The sequence below is a fragment of the Syzygium oleosum genome, unplaced genomic scaffold (assembly GCF_021117445.2).
Source record: "Syzygium oleosum isolate NSW1041296 unplaced genomic scaffold, Sole_v2.1 Sole_v2.43, whole genome shotgun sequence".
NCBI lineage: Eukaryota > Viridiplantae > Streptophyta > Magnoliopsida > Myrtales > Myrtaceae > Syzygium > Syzygium oleosum.
Genome location: NW_026607527.1, coordinates 437,089 through 454,688, shown reverse-complemented (window position 1 = coordinate 454,688; position 17,600 = coordinate 437,089). Strand labels below are relative to the sequence as shown.

The 17,600-nt window shown below is 41.4% G+C and overlaps 4 protein-coding genes across 5 annotated transcripts in view; all 4 read right to left on the bottom strand.

Moving 5' to 3' along the window:
* LOC115665225 (putative disease resistance protein RGA1) overlaps positions 1-10,073 on the bottom strand; it is a 60,355-nt gene extending 50,282 nt beyond the window's left edge. The window contains exon 1 of the mRNA XM_056306350.1: positions 9,865-10,073. The gene's annotated coding sequence lies outside the window, so the exon portion shown is untranslated. The remainder of the gene's footprint in view (positions 1-9,864) is intronic.
* LOC130136194 (putative disease resistance protein RGA4) overlaps positions 4,786-17,600 on the bottom strand; it is a 90,692-nt gene continuing 77,877 nt past the window's right edge. Inside the window, exon 2 of the mRNA XM_056306355.1 lies at positions 4,786-5,410. The gene's annotated coding sequence lies outside the window, so the exon portion shown is untranslated. The remainder of the gene's footprint in view (positions 5,411-17,600) is intronic.
* Positions 4,786-17,600, bottom strand: part of LOC115669662 (putative disease resistance protein RGA4) — a 64,572-nt gene continuing 51,757 nt past the window's right edge. For both annotated transcript variants that reach the window (XM_056306354.1, XM_056306352.1), the window contains one exon: positions 4,786-5,423. The gene's annotated coding sequence lies outside the window, so the exon portion shown is untranslated. The remainder of the gene's footprint in view (positions 5,424-17,600) is intronic.
* The window catches only part of LOC115665421 (putative disease resistance protein RGA4), a gene marked incomplete at its 3' end in the record, with an annotated part of 36,950 nt that continues 24,921 nt past the window's right edge, over positions 5,572-17,600 (bottom strand). The window contains exon 2 of the mRNA XM_056306327.1: positions 5,572-8,817. Within this exon, the coding sequence (XP_056162302.1) occupies positions 5,572-8,784 (3,213 nt within the window). The remainder of the gene's footprint in view (positions 8,818-17,600) is intronic.

Genomic DNA, 17,600 nt, shown 5'->3' with positions numbered 1-17,600 from the left:
TGCCCAATGATTAAGAAATCGTCAACATACAAACACCACATCACGGGTAATATGAACGACACTGGGATGGGCTTCAGATCAATGCAATCTGCACCCCAGAGAGAGTGACCAGCAAAGGAATGGTGATGACAGCCCATATCCAGCAAGTTCAAGGCACAACAACATGGTTATTTGTTGATAAAAATTATCACCAATTCACCATAACATTCTCCTAAATCATCATACATGTTCACACGATAAAAATGACATCACAACATGCCAAAATTGAACCCCAATCAGATAAGTCAGCAAGTCCAAATTCCATTCCAGCATGATCAAACATGACAACGGTTCTATTTCTTTCGAAATTGACATGTATTCTTTACACCCATTCATTGCCCACTCATTTTATGAAAAGTATATGCAAGTATCAGCTACATGAATAAACCGTCCAGGTTGCAAAACAGAACACAAAACGCACACTCCAATTATGATTCAATATCAAATCAAAACTTTGGTTTAATCCCTGGCTATCCATAAAAATGCTGAGGTAAGAGATCGTATTGATATAGCTTCATCACATGCCGGAGGGGTTTTGGTAGGAGGACTGAAGAAAAGCAAATGTTAAGCATAGCCTGCTAAAAACTTGGTTTCACAAATCGCAAGACACCAATTCCCTAAAGCAAGCAATAATTCCCCAAAGAACTGCAGCTACTACAAATTTTTTTGGGGAATTAAAATATTCAAGGCCTCAAGCTTTCCAAATACGATCACAACATAATACTGACTCTGGAGAGCAAGATGAAAACCAAAAAAAGAGAGAGCAGGCAAGGAAGGATTCACCTTTACTGAATTGATCTTTCCTTACCAAATTTACATGCATATACCCATACTCAAACCCTTCAAGTTGCGAGCAATGCGGATGCGGAAAGAGCAGGAGTTTCGCCCAGTTCCGTACAACTTTGACTCCGTCCTTGTGGGGCCTTGAAACAGAGCAATAACAAAAATGCGAATGACGGACAGAAAAGAAGAAACACATGTAATGAAGACAATGAAATGCAGAGAGAAGGATAGAGAGTCCATAGTTATGATTGTGGCCTTGTCAAGCGCAGTCAGCGAGCTTCTATTTTAAGAGACAAGCTCTCGGTAGCGTATTCAGCAGATTTAAGCAGACACCACTGCTCATTCACAAGGAAGACATGTCCAGTAAACAAAACATTTTAAGCACCAGCAGAAAAAGATGACAAATCTAATCCAACAAGAAGAGTATATAACAAGTTTAATCCAACAATAAGCATATGACCAGCAGAATCAACACGGTTATACTCGAATTTTGGCAAACATAATTCAGTATTGATTTAGTTTCGTATAGGATTCACCACCGATAAAACGACGACTGATATTTTGACGATGTTAAAGCATGAATACTAAACAGAGAAGATGTTAGCATGGCGCTGTGAAGATTTAGCTAAAAAATACTCACTTCTCTAATCTTCACTCATTTACACACATATATGCAAAAGCACTCACCAAACACCTCATTGCACTCTGTTTTTATTCTTTCCTCATACTTTTTAATGTTAGTTCATGGCAAAGAAGTAATCCATCTAAGGCAAGACCTTCTAGGCTCTCAATAGATTCAAGAGTAAGACATCACTCCTCTTTACCCCGGTCAGAATTCACCAGTCCATGTATTTTGCACCTCAAACGGTTCTACCTTCATATTATTTCCGGACAAAATCACATTATAATGCAAGCCAATAGGCACATCTGCCTCTTGAGAAATTTGATATCCTATCATATCAATATGAAAGCTTCCCTGGCCACTATGACAAATAGCAATCAGTGCAATTGAGAAATCCTCAATTGGCCCAAATGACAGCTCAAAGAAAATTCACGAGTGTAATCAAATTCGGATGCGCGAAATTATCAAAGCATCGTTATTGTCGCGACCTCTCCGAACCGATCCGTTAGGCCAAGAGGTATTTGTCAAGGACCGAGGCACTCCAAAGCCTCATACCTCACGCGATAAGAATTGTCTAATTTACGCATTTTGAATGGAGTCGCCACTAGCCATGATCAAGGGTCGGCTAGAAACCCTAATCGAGACGCGGGAGCGTCATCTCGATGCGTGCGAAAACCAGAGATTCCAAAATTCGGGGACTTGATTACACTAGCGATCTAACTAGTGCCCTTTCGGTACCTAAACTTGAACGTTCGCAAACTAACGTACCGGGCAGCCTATCGAAAAGCCTAAAGCTCGTCCTAACCATGCTAAAAATGGAAAATAACAACTAATGTATTTAAAGTGCACAACCAAAATAAACAACCAGCGACCTATCATCGTCTCTAGAAAGGAAAAGGCAATCAAAAGCCCCAAGGTAAAGCCCTAATGGCTTGTCCGATTTTTTTGAGAATTTTTTAAAGGATTTTCTCAATTGTTACGAATTTTAAACTAAGCCCAGAATGAAATTAAAACTAATATCTAGTGAAATCAAGCCCAAAAAGTGATTTTTGAACATTTTCTAATTCTCTGAATTTTTTGGATTTTTTTAAATGTTTTTTAATATTTTAATATTTTTTTTGGATTTTTGAATTTTTAAATATTTTTTAATGTTTTAATATTTTTAATAATATAATAATTCCGGACCGGGTCCCCTGACCCGATCCGCCCGACACATGACCCGGGACCTCCTTTTCTATTTTCTTTTCTGATTTCTTTTTTATTCCTCTTTTTCTTTTTCTTTTTTTTTGTTTCTCTTTCTTTTCTAATTTTCCTTTTTACTTTCTTTTCTGGTCTTCCTCCCTTCTGCCATGCACGAGGTCTTCTTCACCGAGAGCTTCCTCAGCTGTTTCTTCATGGCGCCTTCACCGAGCCTCGCCGGGACCACGCCGAGGAAGCCCACCGCCGGTCGACAGCTCGGACCGCCAGCGCCGACGACCGGCGCTGGTCGTACGCTGTCACCGCCGGTCGACATTCCGGCGACGATACCGACGACTTACTCCGGTCACGGAACCGACATTAACGTGTAAAAATCCGATTTCTCGGCTCTCAAATTCTCGACCACCCCATGTAGACAGTAACACTGAACATACAAGGATATACACACATCAAATGAAGATAGAGAGCTAACTGTTTCGCTCCAAATCGCGAGCATACCTGGCAACCGAGAATGAAACTTCCGACGAGGAAACGTATACACGCGGCTGACTCGGAGATGTGTGACCCGCGACGAAACCACATGAACAAAAGTGAGAAATTTGAAGTCAATGACAATAACAGAGCAAATCGTGCATAAATCAACACTCTAGAGTATCGATTTTCATGGAGTTCATCTCGGATCTCACTTGGGCATTTTACCGAGCGGATGCTGTGCGACTAAAATTACGAGTTTCTAAGTCGATTTCAGTGGGGTTTAAAGGTTTTTCTTGGAAGAGATCGGTCAAGAACACATCCTGGAGGTGCAAAGAAACATTTTCCTCGTCTTGTGGTGCCGAACGATCACCGAATGGACTCGGTGTGCCTGGCACCCGAGAGGCAGGGGAGGGGAAGCCAAAACAGGGGAAGGCCGAGAGAGACCCACCTGGTTCACGGCCGACCGGAGCGAGGTGCGACAGCTGGGGGCTTCGGCGTCGATTCGGGTGGCCCTCGGGTGAGCGGGCGAGACTCGGACCTCTCCGATTCCCCTCAACTCTCTCCCGATCTCCTCTTTCTCTCTGTTTTTTTTCTCTCACGGTTTCACCTCCGTTCTCTCTTTTTTTTTTTTTTTGAACTGTCCTCCCCCTTTCTCAGTCTCTTCTCCCTCCTTTTTAACTCTCCTCTCGAACGTTGAAGCCAACACCATTTTTAAAACCCTTTCTTCTCTTCTCTCTCTGCATGTGCAGACTGTAAATTTTCCTCTTTCGTGTGTACATGAATGGAAACCAGAGAGAGCAATAAAGGCCTTCGTCTCAGTCCCGGGAAGAAGTGTTTTTCTTTGGTCCTTTCTTTGACTTTTCCTCTCTCGTGTTCTCCCCTTTCTCTGGACCTCTTGCTCCTCCTTATGTGTGCAGACCCCATTTCATGCTTTAGTGATATGTACTGCGGCAGCCAAAGAGAGAGAGAGTATGACAGCCCATTTTTTTGTGTTGCTTTTGACCTTGGACGTCCTACTCTTTTGTCCTTTCTTATTTTGCTTCTTTTGTGAAAATGGGGATGAAGATTGACAGAGAACATCCTTTCGTATCAGCCCAGCTAAGAACTCCACTTTTGTCTTGTCTCCTTTTTTTCTTTTTTGAAATTTTTATAGTGATTTTTTTTTACATAAAATAAAAAATGAAATAAAATAAAAAGAAAATATGTTTCACTAAATTCTACTAATGCAAATGCGCCTAATATCTATATGCCATGAAAATATTTTTGTTTAGGGGTTAAAAAATTAAACCCTGATTTTTATGCAATTAAATCCTAAATGAATAGGCAAAATTTAGGTGTCAACAGTTATAGCAATACCAAAGTAAGACCACAACACCAATCGGCCGAGCAAAAGAATAAACAACCAGCAAGCATAATCTCAACCAAGCGAAGCGAATATAATTCGTCAGAAGCCGAAACGAACTCACGATTCCCCTTGGGTATACGTTACTTGTGGCATAAGTTGACGTGCTTTGCTCATCTAGATATTTGATTAACATGAATCAATACCTGGCAGAATATCAGAAGCAGAGACAACATATATGGATGGATTTGAACAACAAATGAAGCAGTCATGGCATATGGATATCTCGACCACAGTCTAAAATCACCGGAAATAGAAACGCTGTAAGTGAGTCGAACATGTATATATTACACAACGATCATTCCAGACACTAAAGCATAAGAATGCTTCTCAAAATTGTATTCCGATTTCGTTCGGGCATTTTAACGAACATTTGGTGATCTGTGCAAAAACAGAACACATTTTAACGCATCTCTGAGCTCTTCGGACTTCACAGCCTGAAGACTTGGAGAGGTCGAGACCATCGCGAGATACCGGTCCGGCGCGCGACATGGAACCGCAACGTCGCCGGCGCAGCTTCTCGGCGGGGCCCGGTAAAAAAAAATCGAGAAGTCACCGACGGGAGAAGATCATCGAGCTCGCGTTGCACGACACCAGGCACGTGCGAGGCTAAGGAGAACAGAATATGAGCAAATGTTGCTGCTGCTGCTGGAACGGGGGACGACAGAGACGTCATCTTCTCGATGTTGCAAGCGGGAGGAGGAACGAGACATTGTAGCGCGGTGAAGCCTTGGAGGCCGTGGACGACGGCGGTTCCCGTCATCAAAACATGCCAGGATGAGTGTGATTTCATCGACTCCTTCGTCGACGAAGATGATCCTAGTAGAGTATTGGTCGCGCGATAACCTCCTCTCTCCCTCTGTGTCCAGAAGCAAGCGAGAGCGAACGCGTGCCTGCAAAATCGTGCTGGTTTTTCATCCAAGGGTTAATTCGTGTTCCCCGATCGAATCAAGTAATCGAAACACGCAATTCGAGACTTGTTCTTCAAGTAAAAAATCTGGGGAAACAAGGTGTCCCCCACATACATACCTTCAGTAAGGAAAATTAGGGCTCGATCATGGCGGATATGAGCGATCTTGTCCCAGTCCTCGCCTCCATCTCTCTCGCACCTCCTCTCCAATTCTGGGCAACCGGAGATGCTCAGGTAAGTAAGGGATAAGAGCCTTCGCATCCCTTCGGGTAATGACGTCAGCGAGGGGCACGCGTGGATTTGGAGCAGCTGAAGCGATTGGAGGGCCTCGAGATCTTGTAAATCCTTCAAATTGTCGCACCAGCAAATGATGAGGCGCTCGACATTGCGGAGCCGTAGAAGCCACCGCGGGAGAGACGCCAGTTTTGGAAGGAGACCGAGATCCACGGAGCGGAGATTCTGAAGTCCTCCATGGAAATCCAAGTCGTTGTTGATGTTGCCGCTTTCGCCTTTGGATAAATCCAACTCCTTACAATTCCAAATACGGAGATCCACGAGGTTCGATAGATGCTGCGGTGAGAGGGAAGTTAACCGATGACATCTATCGATGCGAAGAGATTCGAGGGAGGTGAGGCTTTTCAAACACTCCTCAAGCAAACATTCTGGAAGCTCCGTATCCCTGATTTCCAGGCTCTTCAATTTATTAAGCTCAAATATCATATTTATCAATGCTGGGTTGGACTCAGCCAGCATCAATTTCTCGAGATGCGGAGTTTGTGGCATGGCTTTCAATTTCATACAGCCATCGATCCATAATTCCAATAGGCTAGGAAATGGTGGTGTTGAAGTCGATGAATGGCTTGGCTCGATGTCTTCCAATTCAGGCATCCTCCAAATCGATAAAAACTTGAGGCGAGGTAGTTGGCCTAGTGGAGGGAGACGTTTACATCTTCCGCAAAAGAAGATGCGTACCTCGACTAAATTTGGCAAGGAAGGCGCAAGGTTTTCCGTCAACCACTTTGGAAAGCTCTCACCTTTATATTCCCAGATCGTCAAGTACTGCAGATTTGAATGCGGCTGCAGTCCACCTAACAGCGCTTCATCATCTCTATTCCCGATTATTGCATCATCGGTATCGAAATCGCCCCATTTAAGTTGCAAAGATTCCAGATAATGCTTTCCTATCAAGTTCGCTGCCTTGGATTCTGCTACCACATCCGTCACGCTTCCCAAATTTTCAATGCTAAGGTTTCCTCGAATGTCATTAAGCCCATTTAGCTCCCCAAGCTCGCAACAATCCTTAGCAAGAGCTTTATCTTTGGGCAAAATGAAGCGCGTTAGCCTATGCAGATAACTCAATTGCCCTAGTCCGTATGGCACATAACCAAGTTCATTACATTCATATATGTCTAGATTTCGAAGGTTGACTAACTTCCTTATATCCTTCGGCAATTCTTTAAGGTGGACACAACAATTGAGATTAAGTGTTTGCAAATTCTGCAATCTCGTAATGGAGTTAGGAAGCCTTTTGAGTTCAAAATTGTCAGAGAGATCGAGATACGTGAGATGCTTCAACTTACCAATGGACCTTGGCACCTCCCCCACACATGTGTCATGCAGATCCAATATGCGTAACTTTTTGAAACTTTGAATGAGTAGGCGTAGATCTGCTTCACTTATTGGTCCTCTTGATCTAGTTTCCCCATATCTAGCGACAGACAGAAATGTTCTCAGGGGACTTGCTTTCAAGCGTGAGATTGGAAGTTTACCCATAATATTGGAATTTAAACGATGAGATAAATGACGAGCTCTTTCATGTATGGATTTTGCGTCGTCCAATGCCACCCAATACTCGGTCCCTGCAACTAAGCAAGCTAGATCATGCATCAAATCGTGCATCTTGTAGGTCTCCTCGTTCGTGAGTGGATCTTTTTGAAAATCTTGGAAGAAGTTACTCCATAGTAGATCCATGAAATATCCATGAGCAATGTCTTCTAAATGCTGACTTGTATTTGATTGCCGGATAAATCCTTCTGCCAGCCAAAGATCGACCAAAGTCTGCTTCTTTAACTCATAATCTTTGGGAAACAATGAACAAAATGCGAAACATTGTTTCAAATGTGAAGGAAGATGGTCATAACTAAGTTTAAGAACTGATTTTATGCTGTCTTCCCTTTGAAACACATCCGGAAGCTCGTTATCTTTGAATTGTGACCATTCATGTTTACTTTTTTTAAAGAATAGTAAACTGCCGACAATTCGAACAACCAATGGGACCCCAGAGCACTTTCTAACTATCTCTTTGCCAATGGCTAGCATGTCAGATTCTTGTATCTCCTCTATTTTTCGATCAGCCATTTGTAATAATAAATCAAGAGATGCACTTTCAGATAAGCCCTCAAGGAGATAAGGCGGAGCACCGGTGATCATCGCAACCGAAGGAAGACGTGTAGTTATAAGGATCTTGCTCCCTCTAGCACCTCCGACCAATAAAGTTTTCAAGCCCAGCCATGTTTCTCGCTCTGTATTCCACCAATCATCTAAAACTAAGAGATATCTCTTTCCATCAATTGTTGCCCTCAGTTCACTTGGCAACTGTTCCGGTGCAACCTCTCTTGATTCTTTCCCCTTTGCACAAGCTATAATGTCTTTCATTATTTTTTTCATGTCAAAGTCATCAGAGACACAAACCCACATTTTCAAGTCAAATTTACTATCTTCATACACAGATTTAGCGAGAGTCGTTTTTCCAAGCCCGCCAATACCAACTATTGGAAGGATGGAAATGTTCTCTTTCACGTCTAAATCCTGTAAAATTTTCATAACCCTCTTCTTATCATCATCCCTCCCTGTAATATCTCTCTCACATTTAAACGCACGCATCTCTTTTCTCTTCCTCCACTCTCTCTCTGCTCGTGAATCCACGGGGCGCTCTTCCAAGTAAAATTTCCTTTTAGCCTCAATGGCATGTATTCTCTCCCTCACTGCTCTTACTTTGTCACTCATCTTCAATTTAAAAGCAAGCTGGTTTGAATTTGAGAAAAATGTCCTTACCTCCTTCATCATTTCATTGTGGCCTCTCAGATCTCGTCGCATAGCTTCTATATTGAATTCTTCAAGCACGTCCTGCGCATCATAGAAAGCGTCTTTCAGTTTGTCAACCCAATCTTGGATTTGGGGATTATGGTGGTATTGTTCTTCTGCATGGTCTAGCATAGGCTGAAGCATGGAGACAGTGTCCTTGAGCAGCTCGAGTTCTTGCTTGACCCCCCATAACTTTCCAACCTTGTCTAGTGCTTGAGGAACCAGATATTCAACGATCTTTCCAGTAATGCTGAGGATGACAGCTTCCGCCATTTTTGTTCTATGTATCTCTCTTTCTTTGTCTCTCTGTGGATCAGAAGATAATAGTACAGTCGTTGCAAGGCTATAGGCTTCTCAGAACAGTCGTTGACGCTCACGTAAGACTGGCAAATCAAAATCCCGACAAATCTAATTTTCAACTTCTTTGACCGACTCGAGTTGTTGAAGATAGGAATCCTCATCATCCACGCAAGCCTAAATCAACAATGCATATGGGACCCACCGAGGTCGGGTCCAAGGTCCGCAATTGGTTTGTCTAAATCAAGCCTCATTGTAAGTTGTTATTAAGAATTAAATCTAGTGTAGTTATTGGTGCATAATTTCCTGATGAAATTGACTTTCCCCATATATCAATCTTTTTCAAAAGAAGCTGGCCTTTTTCATCTATTTTTTTTTTTTTGGATTATCTCAAAACAGTTTCGAAAACCATTCCACAACTCAACTTTGATTGGACAGGGACTCTCCCAAATTTTCAAAAATTGCATTAATCTCATTAAGAGCAATTCGGAGAGGGTTAAAGAATTTCTAGATTTTGGTTAATTCATGATTTACTGGATTTTGTCATAATTATCATTCAATGAAAGGTTTTGCCTAGTTAATATATTGGTTTAAAATTACTATTCTTAGTTTAAGGCTTCGTTCTTTATCTTTTCCAGAGGATGGCCAGTCATTTAAGGCTTCGTTCTTTATCTTTTCCAGAGGATGGCCAGTCATTCTCTAAATTTTTGGGTTGGATTTGATGTATGACAAAGTTGGTATCAGAGCTTAACCGAACCGACCTCGAACCAGTCTACCTTTTTATGTTTCATTTTTCATTTTGTGAAGGCCCAATTGCAGGATGAGTTTACTGGCTTAGCAGTTCATAGTTCATGGCCAAAACAAAATTATTTTTGTAGTGAGCAGAGAAATTCTTCGGTGGTAATTGTCATTCTGTCATTCGTATTGCTTCAAATTTCCTATTTTTCCTTGCTTTCTTGGAATTTTTCCAAAGAAAAAAGAAAACGCATAGTACTGTGCTCAGGCTATTCATCTTCAGAAAAGCTTACAGATTAGTTGCTATAAGAAAGAACGAACCTGGCTAATAGTGGGTTGATCGACGGCCGACCAACAAAGGCGAGGCCACAACCGGCGAGATCAAGAGAGGAGGACAGGAGACGGGGTCGGCAAGACCAAGAGAGAGAGATGAGATGAGACGGCGTGGGCAAGACTCCAGAGAGAGAGAGAGACAGAGATCAAGGGCACTGTTGGGGGAAAGTCGAGAGACTAGAGAGTCTAGGAGCAAGGCTAGCTATGAGAGTGAGAATTAAAAGAAAGTAGGAAGGGTTTAAATATAAAAGATTTAGCTTTGTTTTGAACTGTTCCAAACCAGTTCTCCCCAAAAGCTGAGAAAATATTCAGTGGTTACCAAACACCACGTCATCGTCCTATGTGGCGTTCGTGTTCCACCCAAAAGACGACATGTGTCGCGTGACGTGGCAATTGAAGGAAGCCCTTTTGTCTCTCTCCTCTGGCTGGTTGGTGGGCAAAGTACTGACTACAGTAAATATTTATTACCTCTGCGCTCTCGCTCTTTCTCCTCTCTCCTCTCTCCTTTCTGTAACGTGAAGGAGGTCTTTTGCCTTCTCTCTCTTTTGCAACCCATTCTCTTTTCCTCTCCCGAGCTCACCCGAAGCCCTCCCCTCCTTCTCCTTCTTCGCCTCCGGCCTCGCCTTTCCGACTTCAGCTCCAGAAACCGCCTGGAGAAACCGCTTGCCTCGGGTTCCGATTTCGGGCTCGGACGATTTTGATGGGGAAGTGATTTCCTTTTGGCGCCTAAAAATTGAATCTTGACTTCCCAAAGACAATGAAATTCCAGTGCAAACGCTCATTCTCATCGGCTTTCGTAGCTTCATCTGCTAAACCCATCTTCTCTCTCGCTCGCTTGCTCGCACTTTCTGAGTTGGGCATGGCTGACCCAATCTCGAGTCAACTGGAAATTATAGGCAAACTCAAGTGTTCTATATGATGAATCTGCCATACCCAGAAGAAAAAGAAGAGAACTTCTCTCCATTTTTCTCAATAGCGCTTCAGCTTCTGATAGTTCTTTCTGCTTTCTGCCAGATGTTCTGTTCGTTTGATTTGAAATTCATAGGATTAATCAACTCGAGACGGATTGATTTCTTTATTTTTTTGGGATTCGTTCATATTTGGTTAGCGAGGTTGTCGCATTTGAGTTTGAATCGATGCTGGATAAACTAGTTGACATATTTAAGTGTGAACCCTTTACTTATTGCTGTTCGGTAATTGGATTTGTCTATTAGAGAATTGATTGCAGTGTTGTTGATCTTTTGCAGCTTGCTTGAGATGTTATTTTATTGAAGTAGTTCGAATTAGTTGACTTAGAAAAGGAGATGCTCTGCTATGAAGTCCTCTTTTTCGTGTGGTGTATATCCTCGCCCTCACGGATCTATGTTCAACGCTGGTGTGTTGGGATTGGTCTTTCTTTTTACGTTATTTCGCGCTTATTGGTTGGAGACGTGCTACATTATGCCTTGATTCCACCTCTAGAAAAACATGAGAAGCATTTGAGAGAGAGGGCAGAGGGGTTGCCAATGGCACCCCAAACTAGCATGACGATGAATTGCGACATGAATCATACAAAATGATCCATTTTTTTTTTTGTTGTATCTAGATCTCGCTTTGAAAGTCACAACTATGAGGGGACTCTAGCTACACTATCAACAACAATCCTGAGCTATGCCATTGAACAACTATGAGAGGACTCGATTTTCTATTGAAGCTCTCTTCATGATGGATGCTTACAGAAACTCCAGGACAAGAAGGGAAGCCATTGCATTAGGACATAAATCATGTATGTTGAACGACTTTCACAGCCACGACAATGGAAAAGAATATTTTTTCAAGTGAAATTAATGGATAGACCCACTCCGTATACATAGAAATAAAACATAATATACATGATACAATAGCTTGATCATTAATCTTAGCTTTCATGAAAATGGATAGAAATCTCACAAGCTTCTACACAAGCAGAGTTTGGTAACTCAGGCGATTTCAGAATGTAAGTGGCTAAGGTAAAAGAACTTAATTGCGCAGTATCTTTTTACAAGTAAAGAATGAATAGAATGTTGTGAGAGCCTTAATCCGTTCCTTTCCATCTTCCCTGCAAAGCCTATGATCAGATGTACGAGCCTCTTCAGTGCCGGCTCAACAAAGAACATCTTGATAATCTCTAGCCTTAAACACGAAGTGGTTGCCCCTTCTAATCAACGCAGTTACACAGCATGAGCTGCCTCGTGATTCCTCATTCAAAAAATCCAAATCGGTCTTCAGGTAACCGTCTCTGTTTCATCCTGGTCTCTTCTCACCACTTCATCTATGATATACTTACTCAAGTCGGCAAACCCAGTAGCGATTACACCTCTATGCCCAGCAAATATACCAAACAACGCCTGCATATTGAAAGTAGCAGAATCAGGTTAGCGTCCTTGCACGTTGAAGATGGCTATAATGAACTGAACTGACTATAATTCCTTTTAGAACAAAACTTGAACAAGTTCATTACCGTTTCTTCGATTCTAGCTTTGACAACTTAAGTCAGTATCCTAAGCTTCCAACCAAATTCTTTTTGGTGATCACAAATACAAATGACATCTCATCTGAATCGTTCTAGAACAGTCGCATAAATTGTTAAGTTATTCACAAACCATCCCGTCATCATGATTAAGAAGAAGCTCTGCCTGAAAACAGAAAAATTTACCTGTGTGCCATTCCATGGATACCCATGGAAGCAGAATACCGATCCTCCATAGCCGCGGTCGCCGGAATCCCAAAGCTACGAGCGTGAGACAAAAATGGGTTTAGACAGAGCACCCATACTCCTCTCTCTCTCCTCCATTACAACATCCCCACGGCCGTCGACGGCGTCGCCGGAATCCCAAAGCTACAAGCTAGAGAGCGAGCGAGCGAGAGAGAAGATGGGTTTAGCAGATGAAGCTACGAAAGCCGATGAGATGAGCGTTTGCACTGGAATTTCAGTTTGTTTGGAAAGTCAAGATTCAATTTTTAGGCGCCAAAAGGAAATCACTTCCCCATCAAAATCGTCCGAGCCCGAAATCGGAACCCGAGGCAGGCGGTTTCTCCAGACGGTTTCTGGAGCCGGAGTCGGAAAGGCGAGGCCGGAGGCGAAGAAGAAGGAGGAGGGGAGGGCTTCGGGTGAGCTCGCGAGAGGAAGGGAGAATGGGTTGCAGAAGAGAGAGAAGGCAAAAGACCTCCTTCACGTTACAGAGAGGAGAGAGGAGAGAGGAGAGAGAGCGAGAGCTCAGAGGTAATAAATATTTACTGTGGTCAGTACTTTCCCCACCAACCGGGCCTAGGAGAGAGACAAAAGCGCTTCCTTCCATTGCCACGTCACGTGACACATGTCGTCTTTTGGGTGGAACACGCACGCCACGTAGGACGATGACGTGGTGTTTGGTAACCACTGAATATTTTCTCCCAAAAGCTGGTTCCCAACAAACCCAAAAAAAAAAAGCCTAGTTCCCAGAATTTTTATATGAGAGCTGACCGCAACTCGTGTGAACCAGTGTAGAATCGGGCGAGTTCAGTTCTGTTCCGAATTTAACTGACCCGATTGCTCAACCTTAAAAAAAATGTTACATTTGAGTTCTAACAAACATTATAAGGCCAATCCCTCGATTAGCGGAAGGGAAGGACCATCATAAAGCATAAAATTCCTTTCGTCTAAATAAATTAGATAGCCCCTTATATGAAATGAAAAGCCAATCATACAATACTTTTAGTCAATTGAAATCATTTAATATCGCGTCAATTATCAAACATAATATTATTTATATTACATAAGCTTAGAATGGAAATTTTCATACTATATATTAAAAGTCAAAAGTGAAAGACTTGTGGTCATTATTTTTCATAGAGGATGCGGTAGGAGAAGTTACTTTTCTTTTCAACTCTTCCAGAAAGATGCAATTCTCCTTTTCCCTTATCGATAATATATTTCACAACAATCACTTCAAGTATGGTGGTGTAGCTGTTCTTCCTCGTATGGTGTCTCTCCAATGCATTTCTTCTTTTTAGGCCATTTTGACTCATGTTGTCGTTTTGCTTTAGAGAAACAAGAGAGTTACATGAAGGTTCAACAAAAAATCCTGAGCAACCAATCAGCTAGCAGGCGCTTAAGGTGATTCGACAGTTCCCACAAAACTAATTGGTTGCTGAAATTGCAGCCAAAAACCAACCTCGCCTATTAAAAGATATTCTTGGCGGGTGGGTAAGTTTCCCTTGTCGAGACACGCCATGAAATTTATATCTTTGCACTCTTATTTAAAGCATGACTTTTTGTCTACAGGGGTTGAGTGCTTCTTATTCGCACAATTTTTATAATATATAAATATTTATACGTACTTTCTTAGATAATTTTTTATAATTCTTGTTATGATGGAAAAGTTAAAAGTTGTATGCTTGAACACTGCCCTTACTTTTCATATGATATTATCATATAAAGCATCAAAGTAAAAGAAAAAACGATATGCATATATCAACTATTCAAATAAATAATAAGAAAACCCAAAAAGTTGCAACAATACGATTATTATACAAAGTCCTTCGCAAAAGCATCTTTCAGCTGGGGTTGAGGCCCGAGATCACAATTGAGGAGGGGGGTGGGGGGAGATTTTGTTGGTACGTGGCGAATCTGGAGTGGACAGCGTGTACAAAGACAGATAGGACGAGTACGGTGGGGTCGACGTGTATGAAGTCGTACTGCTACGTAACTGACACGGCCAAAAAGCAACTTAACTCCACCGGTCACCTATTAACATCACTTTCTGCTTTTTTTATTTTTTTGGTTCTACGCTACTTCTGTCTCCTTCCTACTCCTTTGTATTTTAGAAACAGAGAGACCAGCCGCTTTCGAAACTCCGGATATAAAAAATCAAATATTAACCGGCCAATTGTCGCTCATTAAGCTCCATTATATATATTAGCTTAGCAATGATCTCTTCAGCAATGGTCCCAGTGACAGCTTCCGCCATTTTTGTTCTCCCTGTTTCCCTCTCTCCCTTTGGATTAGAAGATAATTAGTCCAATGATTTCGAGGCTGGAGACCTCTAAGGACATGTATCGAAAGTTTATGTTGAAGATGGGAATTCGCCCCAGCCACGCATAACAGAAGATGAAGCCCTAGACAATAATGCATGTGGGACCCACCGAGGTTGGGTCCAAGGTCCTCGATTGGTTTTGTCTAAAGACTTTTCCTGCTTCTACTGTATAGTAGTCTAGCATGCTTGCAAAAGGGCAATGAAGATGCTGGTGTTGAAAGTGACGGAGATATTTATTTAGCCGCGTGTTTTCATCTGACAGATTCCAAGGCCCAGAAGCAAAGGAGAATAGGAGGACCAAGTTGGGAAAGCAAATTGCGTCTCCAAGGACATACACTTCGTTTTTTTCCCAAGGCTTCGTTCTATATTATTATTTTTTAAAGGAAAAATTCCATTTTTGGTACCCAAAATAGGGTCAAATTCTCAATTTGGTGCGAAGTGAATGAAAGTGTCGCGTAAGGGTTTGAAGTCTTGTCGATCTCGAATAAGGGTCAGGAAATCTTCAAAAGTCCCGAATAAAGTGCGGATCGTCGGCCGGCCAAAATGTACGCCGGCGGCCAAAAAGGTACTGTTCCAGCACCGGAACAGTACTTTTATTTTATTTTTACACTTTTTTTCTTTTCCTTTTCCTTTTCTTTTTTTTTTCTCTTCCCTCCGCCGGCCTCCGAAGGAGGTCACCGCCTTAGGCGAAGGCTGCCCCGCCGGGAAGTTGGGCAAAGGCCGCCCGCCGGGAGCCGGGCGAGGCCGCCCCCACTGGGTCGGGCGAGACCCGCCCTCGCCTGGGCTGGGCGGGCGAGGGCAGCCCTCGCCAAATCCGGCTAGAGCTGCTCTCGCCGATGGAGTTGATAATACATATTTGAACCATGGCAATTAAATATTTTTAAATTATTAAGATAATTATAATCAAATCTCGTACCATTTTAACCTGTGGAAATGATCTCTTCCACGAAATAACGAATGTTGAAAGATGAAGAACCTAAGAACTGGAGATTCATCGTGATATTTTGAAAGAATTATAGCTAAAGATCAATGAAGGCATCAATGTAATTTGATAATCTGGAACATGCATATGCTGGCCATTTTTTTATGATTAATAGGCTGAAGATGTTGTTTAGATAAATTCTTATATAAACTAAATTTACGAAATCAGAAGAGTAGCTGAGAAAATTTAAATTAGAATCTCTCATCGTGTCCACATTAAATATGAAAAGACACAAGACAATAAATGAGAGAGAAAATGCACAGGCATATTCGTTTTTTTTTTTCAAATAAAACGCAGGTCTATCAATGCTTTCAATGTGAAGGATATTTTGGTCATTTTGCTACGAAGGATTTGATTTAAGCTAAATTGGATGCCTAAATAGCCCCACCCAATGTGAATAAACACGCCAAAATTCCTCACGTATCGGTTCCATGGCAAAAGTAGAAAGAGCATCAAAGACAAATTGATGGAACGGAAGGCTCACTAGAGGAATATTTATCAGTGGAGCATCCAAGACGAATTGATGGATGAGGGAAGGGTTCTGCGTCGAAACACAGCAGCAATTCTTTTTGCTGGAATCGTTCTTTACGTATTGGTTCCATGGCAAAAGTAGAAAGAACAAAAGTATAATTATCAAATCCACATTGCAGCCCAAGTCTCTCGGGTGTGATGCACCTTATGCTAAGTTATTCTCGAATAATCAACGCTTTCGTCTTTTTAACTTTTCTTATAAAACATCTTTGTTAAAAGTGAGTTACAGAGAGAGTGGGGACACCCCATTATGTAATGTCTAGTTAAATAATTGCATCTTTTGGTCCTGAGCAACGTGCATTGCTTCTTTTTTTTTTTTTTAATGACGGAACTCCATCGGACAAAAGAATACATACCAACCCCATTTTTGGGTACCAAAATGGAATTTTTCCTTTTTTAAATGATGGAGGTCATGGTCTAATTTCTTGAGATGGATTTGCGGTATGACAGAGATGGTCTAATTTCTTATTTATTAAATCAGATGGAATCTTTCATAAATATACTTATGTATATATATACATTTTTCATTTAAATATTTTTTATTATCTACTATTATTGTGCATTCAAAAGATAACTCATTTGTCATTTGTCAAATTAGTACATACATATATATATATGTATATTTTTCTCTTTCTTTTATTTTTTCTTGGTTCCGTGCAACGTCTGTCTCCTTCCTCTGCATTTTAGAGATAGAGAGCAGGTGCTTTTGAAACTCTAGATATTAAAAATCAAATGTTAATCAGTCAATTATCTCTCATCATTGGCCCACCACCTCATTTTTTTATATAAAACTTAATATGGGCACCCACCTCATTCATTGTAACCCCCCGCAACCCACCCCCCCCAAAGATAATATGATTGCACAATAATAGTAGATAAATAACAAATAATTAAATGACAAATTCCAATTGCAAAAACTTGTGTATATATATAAGTTGATGTTGATGTGTTGTTCTAAAAGCATTATCTTAGATTAAATGCGATGATTATGTTGTTTCTACTTTATTTTAAATCAATTTGTCTAATTAATGTTAAAGAAAGTGGGAATGAATGAAGTTTTGTAATGATATAGCTCAACCATTAAGCTCCATTTCATCTTACTTTCTCATTATTCAGAGATATATATGTGTGTATGTGTATAAAGTTTGGTTTCATAGATGACGCACTATAAAATAGAA